The 7,365-nt window shown below is 33.2% G+C and overlaps 1 protein-coding gene across 10 annotated transcripts; it reads right to left on the bottom strand.

Annotated features, from left to right (window-relative positions):
- Window positions 1–1,609: 1,609 nt before the first annotated feature.
- On the bottom strand, window positions 1,610–6,297 carry LOC107021442. 10 transcript variants are annotated; one of them, XM_015222103.2, is made up of 7 exons: window positions 6,139–6,297; window positions 5,952–6,062; window positions 4,910–4,932; window positions 3,968–4,224; window positions 3,126–3,216; window positions 2,059–2,125; window positions 1,610–1,928 (listed from the first exon to the last, which is right to left on the bottom strand). In XM_015222103.2, the coding sequence occupies exons 2-7, from the start codon at window positions 5,958–5,960 to the stop codon at window positions 1,875–1,877; spliced, it is 501 nt and encodes a 166-aa protein (XP_015077589.1). In that variant the 5' UTR covers window positions 5,961–6,062; window positions 6,139–6,297; the 3' UTR covers window positions 1,610–1,874. The 10 variants fall into 10 exon arrangements, with proteins under 10 accessions (XP_015077589.1, XP_015077591.1, XP_015077592.1 ...); XM_015222105.2 differs by having other exon boundaries at window positions 5,952–6,065; window positions 6,139–6,294; XM_015222106.2 differs by having other exon boundaries at window positions 5,952–6,021; window positions 6,139–6,283.
- Window positions 6,298–7,365: the final 1,068 nt, after the last annotated feature.

Below are 7,365 nucleotides of genomic sequence, written 5' to 3'. Positions count from 1 at the left end.
AATCTATCTATCTATCTATCTATCTATCTATATATATATATATATATATATATATATAAAATCAACTAATTTGAATATATGTTCTCTTTGTCTCAATTTACGTAGTATTTTTTATTTTTGAGCATCAAATCGTTTAAGTTTGATCGAAAATTTGCAGATGAAATCTTCAATTTTATTAGATTAAATTTATATATTACTATTTGTAAACTACGCAAAAAGTATTATAAATCAGTAAAATTGATAATATAAATTGTTTGAAAGATATATTGAAAAACTTACCATCAAAGATGAATTTGTTTGAATTTCGAAACTCAAAAAGCGTTACGTAACAAGTAACATTAATCGGCTATTGAGAGATCGCTCTCTGCTTGTTTTACTTGTTAAATTGCATCCAATGTTATTCCGACACGATCCATGAACCCTCATGGGTTTTACTTTGGACATTTCGACGGCCCAAAAATTGGGGGACGGCCCATAATCATTCTGGCGTCGCTCTCTCAACCAAGTGATGATGAGCAACGTCAAATTGAAACATAAATTTAATTTTAGAATCAACAAAATTATATTACCTGAGGCATAACTTATTCTTATATTATAAAAACTTTTATTGGACAAAGCCATTTCACTTTTTAATTTAACTTAGATTTCTATGAGTTACCTATTTCCTTATGCCATGTTTGATAGATTAATATCTCCCAAAAAAAAGAAAGTTACTCTGTGTCTCAATCTTTTTAATAAAGAATATCTTAAAATAAAGTGTTGTAAGGTTCAAAAGTAGCGAATAATAGACTTACTCATCTACGTTTTTCCACTTAAGAAACACCACTTGGGTCTTTTTTTAATTTTATGATTGTTTGAATTTTATGAAAAAAGCTTAAAAGACTTTTAATATATTTTGCTTTAGGTCATCAATTTTATTAACTCATCGTGAGTAATAAAAGGATTTTTAGTTAATAAATATAATCTAAATGTTCACACATATATTATACTTCAAATGCAACGACGACACGAACACAAAATAGAAGGCGAAAGAGGTCCCTCTTCCAGGCTGAATACTAACATCGATTTTTTTTTGGCACAATCTATTCTGCGTTCCATATTGATTTGTCACCTGGACTGCACTTATTCTTCATTCAAAAAGGGCCAAACATGTACTAATAGTTTTAATTGACACCAACGATGGAATATGTGTAACTTAATTATCATACCATTCTTGTGCCATTATCTTTACAACTCACCATAAATTTCTGATTTCTCTGTGTGATTCATCAAAATATCCTTGTTTGCCTCAATTTAACTCATATTAATCGATCGATTATGCTTCTTTGTCGGATTGGTCACATCATAATTATCTAGATAAGTTCACTTCCATGATAAGATAACAAGCAATAATACGAGAGGTGAGGACAAGAACAATCACTCTCATAACAGATGTCGTCACACATTTACGTACTTTGATGACATCAATGACAAGAGTCTATCAAAAACAATCTATCTACCTTCACAGACAAGAGGTAACTAACCCCTCTTGGTGGAAGGTGATTACTTCAAAAGAGAGAACAGACTCTCTCATTCAACGCCATGGTATGGAAGATCGTTGAACGAGTTCTCATTTTTACCCCTTAATCAAGTTAATAGAGCATAAGAAAGTAATGTCTGCTGAAAGAACCAGACGAGAGTCATCAGTTTTTATAAACGTCAACAGGTTTCCTAGCATAATAGTTCGTTTAAATGTACACAAGGTAGGTTACATATATATCTTTACAAAACACCCCATATATCCAGAAACCTCTTCGACACGAAGCAACTCAAGTTTACATCATCCTGCTGCTCTCCCTTGAAGATTCGTCTGCAACCTTAGCTTGCAACACATCTCAATCATACATTCCTTCCTGCTCCCAAACATCTACAAGAAAATCTACCATTTCCTGTTTTTTTTTATATGATGAGCCGACAACAGTTAAATAAAGCACATGTTTAGAACGGTTGAAAAGTTGAATAGAGCACAGTATGATAAGCATTCAATATATTTTAAGCTTTTTCAACAAGCAGTCTTACAGCAAGTGGGATACGCTTGGGAAATGGCTTGTTGCTCCCCAGCAGACTATCATAAGTAGCATTCCAACTGCAAAAATAAAATTACTATTGAAGTATGATCCATCAATAGAAACATTTACTTGAGCAGAGAACAAAATATCCAAAGCGTGATTATTCCTCAAAAATCCATGCTGAACATCTAAATTCCATACCCATCCGAATCCCAGACAAGCATCATCCTCTTATCTAAAAACTTAAAGCTGTTAGAGAGACTTATATTGTTTAATTATATTCTCAACCCGCCCCTCCATGTGCGGCCAGATTCTTTTTTCAAGGGCTAAGCACGAACATGGATGAAGGTGAGATTAGATCTCTGGACCTCTACCTGTTGAAGTGTGTGACTATCTCTATCTAAAAGCTTAAGCTGCTAGAGTGAGCACACTTTTATTATTAAATTATATTCTCAACAAAGTTCACATTGGATATTTACCTTTAAGGAGTTTTATAGAGTTTGACTTTTAAAATTAGTTACAGCAAGTCTCAATTAAACAAGATCACTGAACCAAAAGGTCTTCGATCCAACTAATAGACTGCTGAATATACTCCTTTAGTATTCCAACTTGCCAAATAAAAATCAATCCTATCAGAAGAAGTTTCGAATCTTTTGTTTGGACCTAGTTTGTTGAAGAGAGAAGATGTAGTGAAATGTTGTGCAATTGCCATGCCAGAGCTCTTGAATGCTACATTTTACGATCAGAATTCAGACACTCAAACACCTAGACAATAAACCCATGCCAAAAGAAATGCACCAAATCCAATAACATATCTTTTAGACTTCATTCTTCCAAATCAGCCTCTAGCACCTTCCCCCCAACCCAACCCAAATAAGTTTCAGCCTAGCATGACAAAATCATCAATTTCTTCATTTTTAATCAAAGAATTATAATTTACGACAAACTGACAACAGATCACGCCTTGGTTAATGAGAACCTAAAACTTGAAATACTACATCATTTATAGTGAAATTATAGTAAGACTGAGGGGTTCTTGAATTATCAGATAATTCGTAAAAAATTAGAACATCTAACCTTAATTTGGGTTCAAGAAGCTGTTTTGGTTGCTTCTCCGGACTTTTTCGTCCAACCCACTGCTGTCTGATTTGGTTCCAGCGAATAAATCCTGAATAAAGAGAACTAGCAGCATAAGTTAACTCATTGAAATAGATGCAAAAAAGACGATAACAAGAAGTAGAAAAACAATAAGGAAAGAGTCGACAAACAAATAAATATATTTTTTCAAAACCTATTGGCTGATCAATCTTAGTCTTAGGACCTTTTTCACACAGACACAGTGAGCAAGTTCACAAACTTCTAGAACATCTCTAAGGGCCAAGGGGATTAGCACGAACTATGCGGAACATCCAGATTCTCAAGAACTGGTATTTGAAAAAAAAAATTAAAATGACTGATATTTAAGATCAAGCAACCACTACTTTATCAAAAAAACAAAAAAAAACAAGTACCCACTAGATTTGCCAAGTGCAGTAACTTTCTTGCCACATATTTGCTCGTCGGGCCTTATTTGTGTTGAAGACGACCATAAAACACTAGGGGCATTGTGGGAAACACTTCTAGAAGAATAATGACAATTGACAGATATGATCCATGGTTGACCAGAGATCCAACCCACCTAAAAAGATAAAGAGGGGCACCAGGGAACCAAGGAAAGAAATAAATCTATTCCTGAAGGATGACTGCATGAGTACTGCTTTAGCTGTCAAAAGTTCTCATTTGACAAATGACATCTCTTATACTGGTCATGCTGAATAAAGAGTTTTCAATGAAAACATCGGGGTTCATCTAACAACCAGGATAACGAAAAAGGCATGGAATGATATTAAGTTGTGAGCAAGAGAAGATCCAATACCTACCATGATTTACAAATTCAGAATGGTTGTTTGTATTTGCAGCGCCATGAGCATCGGGTGCCTGAGTAGATGTACTAATTGACGAGATGCTTCCTTGTGATTGAGCTGCACTGTAGTTGTCCATGTCACCCGTACTGGTACTCCAAAAATCTGCCGACAGTTTAGCTTTATGTACTAAATGATCTAGATGTTTCTTCTCCTTCAGATGCTCATGAACTGAAGAAGTTAATTTGGTTTTACTAACGGACCCCAGACAACCACTGCACTGTTACAAATGACATTTGTTCTGTAAGAACCAATTAGGATACATATACGTAAAAGAGAGGTCTTCTAGTCAGAAAATTCAAAATAATTTCTATGCCGCGTAAACAACGGAAAGGATAAATGGATATAGGGAAATCAGGACATAACATTTCCACCTCATTAGGATCAACTATTCCAGAGATTATCAAAACAATATCGACCTCTTCCTTAATGAGGTTTAGAGGCTATACTACTACATATAGTTCATTTGGTTGTTGCTTTAATAAGTTACAGACTTATGGAGCATCGTACGGATGGACAGATTGGGATTTTGGACTATGTGATGACAAGGTCAGTGTAACACTAATTACTAGTAAAAATTCTTCTATCATTGATGTAAATAACTTTGAGACCTACATTTTGAGGAAAGTAATTATTTTAAATAACTTTGAGACCTACATTTTGAGGAAAGTAATTATTTTAACAACAGTAAACTCCTACACTAAATCCTCGGAGACAAGTGAACTACATTTATGCACTTAAAAGCATGTTAAAAATGGTTCCAATACCAAATTATTGGTGTCGAAGAACAGAGAAGAGAAGAATGAGAAAAGAGTATAGATAAGGAGAAGTTTTGGGAGAAAACTAGCAATATCATTTATCATGCTGCAATAAAAGCGTTTGATTGAGCTCTTATACTACCTGCTATGTCCACATGAAGTGTGCTGAAAATGAAATAACAGTAGATTAGAAACTAAATTAGGAAAGAAAATGCTAACTTAGGCTAACAAGCTTTCCCGCGACAATTAGCTCTTACACACAATTTGAACTAATTACGAGCTTAGCCACTAATCCTGTATCAAGTTTTTCAAAAAGTATCAAAATTATATGAATAAAGTTATTCTGCATCCGTCAATTACCATCTTTCGGTCCACCATTATTCTCAATTACTTCATAAAGAAATGAAAGGATCGAAAACCTAAAAAATATAAAAACACATTATTTCTGGATTACAAAATTTAGGGAAAATTAAGTACTTTCCCAGTCATTGCTTCATTTCATTATTTCATGGATGGGCTTTCACAATGCATGTCAGTGGAAGCAAACGGACAATCAGCTGCCTAAAGGACCCCATTTGTGGTTTAAGGTTAAGTTTATTCTCCTTTCTTCAATATATATATCTCACTCTGCTATGCTATAAACTGAGCAGCTTCATTTTATTACCATCCTCGAGTTCAACACCATTGGGTAAAGACTAAAACTTACTCCTTTCCTTAAGCAATCCCTATCCTTTTCTTGCTTTCTTCTTTTCTTGAGCTTTTATAGAACAGATTTATATCAGGTATAGTTGGTCTGTTAGGATGAAGCTTTAGTAGATATAACAAGTGTGCCGGGCTTCTTTTGCTGCTTTGAGGGTATTTTGAAATATATTTAGAAGTAAAAAAAGAATAATTCTAACTCACTCATAACAACAACAAGCCTGGTCCTAAGGCAATCACTATTCAAAGTTATAATTTCAATAAAAAACACCTCAACCCTAAACTAGTTGGGTTAACTATATAATACTCTCTATCCATTTTTATTGAAGCCCAAGTCAGATGAATATCATATACTCATAGCTAAAAGACCTATAATCTTTTCCTCCGGAACCATATCTACTCAAATCATAACAAAAAAAAAACCCTCATTGAATAAACAAAAATAAATAAAAATTAAGCTATGATAGAGACCAAAAATACATTACCCCATGCATGCGAATGCGATGAATTGGATGAACCAAGCTGAAATAGATCCGATTTGAAACAATGCTGCCACTATAAACAACGAACAGACGAAAACAAAAAATTCACAAGGCCTGCTATTAAAAAAACAAACTGTATCAAATTCTTACACGAATCGAAGGGGAAATTGAAGGCAAAGAGATGAAATACCTTTAAGATTGAGAGAGAAAGAGCGATCACTCTCCGGGGAAAAAACCTCCAGAAAGTGGATGCGGTGCCGGAACGGAGAAATTGCTTTCAATCAATCATTTGATGGCTATTTTAGCCTCCTCCTATCGTATTTATACATGATCAGCATGGATTAACATTTTATTTTTGGGCCCATGTTGATTTATTTTAAAAGCGGTTGGTAATGATTGTTACGAGATATACGGAGTAGTAATTTTAGGATAAAATTTAGGACTATTTTATCGCAATTATATTTTTTCTAAGTTTGGTTGGAGATAATAATTCTTATTGGATTTAAAAGTAGGGTTATTTAAAATTGAATAAAAATCAATAATTTAAATGAAAAAATTATTTACATGTAATTGATTATTGATTTTGCAATTTGATCATGGTTTTGAATTTGTTTTATATTGAACTATCAATATTTTAAAGTTACCAATGTTTTTCTTAATGAACTAATAGATAATTTGATAGTAATTTAATTAATGGATTATATTTATACCAGTTGGTATATAGAATTGTTGACCTAGGAATTATAGTATCATGCTTTCATTTTTTACCTGTCTCAAACTCTCGATTATTCTATAATGTGCTAGTATTTTCTTTTGCAAAGTGCAATCTTCAACTCATGTGCATGGTTCATTTAATTTATCACTTTTTTCTAAATTAATTTACAATAATTTTTTATATACGAAATATTAAAGACTAAACATATAACTAAACGATAATGATCAATAGACAATTAAACCCACTCATTGATATGTTGATATCTTAACAATGTAGCATATTTACAAACTGATAAGTTAAACCAACAAACTTCAAAATCGAATCAAATTGATCAATGTACAACTCTATCTGAAAGGCACCAATTCATTATCATTCCGTTGCTAAGAAAGACTCGTTCGTTTTTCTGTAAAACTAGCCTCATACAATCCACTCTGCTATTAGCAATCAAGTAGCCCATACATTCAATTGGGTCACATGATCCAACTCTAAGGCTGATAGACATTAGCCCAGCAAGCCCAATCAGCTAGGACAGCCCAAAGTAGATTTCTAATTCTCTTATTATTCTTTTAAAATTAAGACTATTTTTAATCTGTTGTAAATGATGACTATACTTATAATATTGTCACTAGTGGTGCCTTTAGATTGTGTTAGAATATTTATATATGTCTCAATTAGAGGTGTCAAATGATCGATTATATCAAA

This window comes from Solanum pennellii, chromosome 6 (assembly GCF_001406875.1).
Source record: "Solanum pennellii chromosome 6, SPENNV200".
In the NCBI taxonomy this organism is placed as follows: Eukaryota; Viridiplantae; Streptophyta; class Magnoliopsida; order Solanales; family Solanaceae; genus Solanum; species Solanum pennellii.
This window is presented reverse-complemented; position numbering and strand designations above follow the sequence as displayed.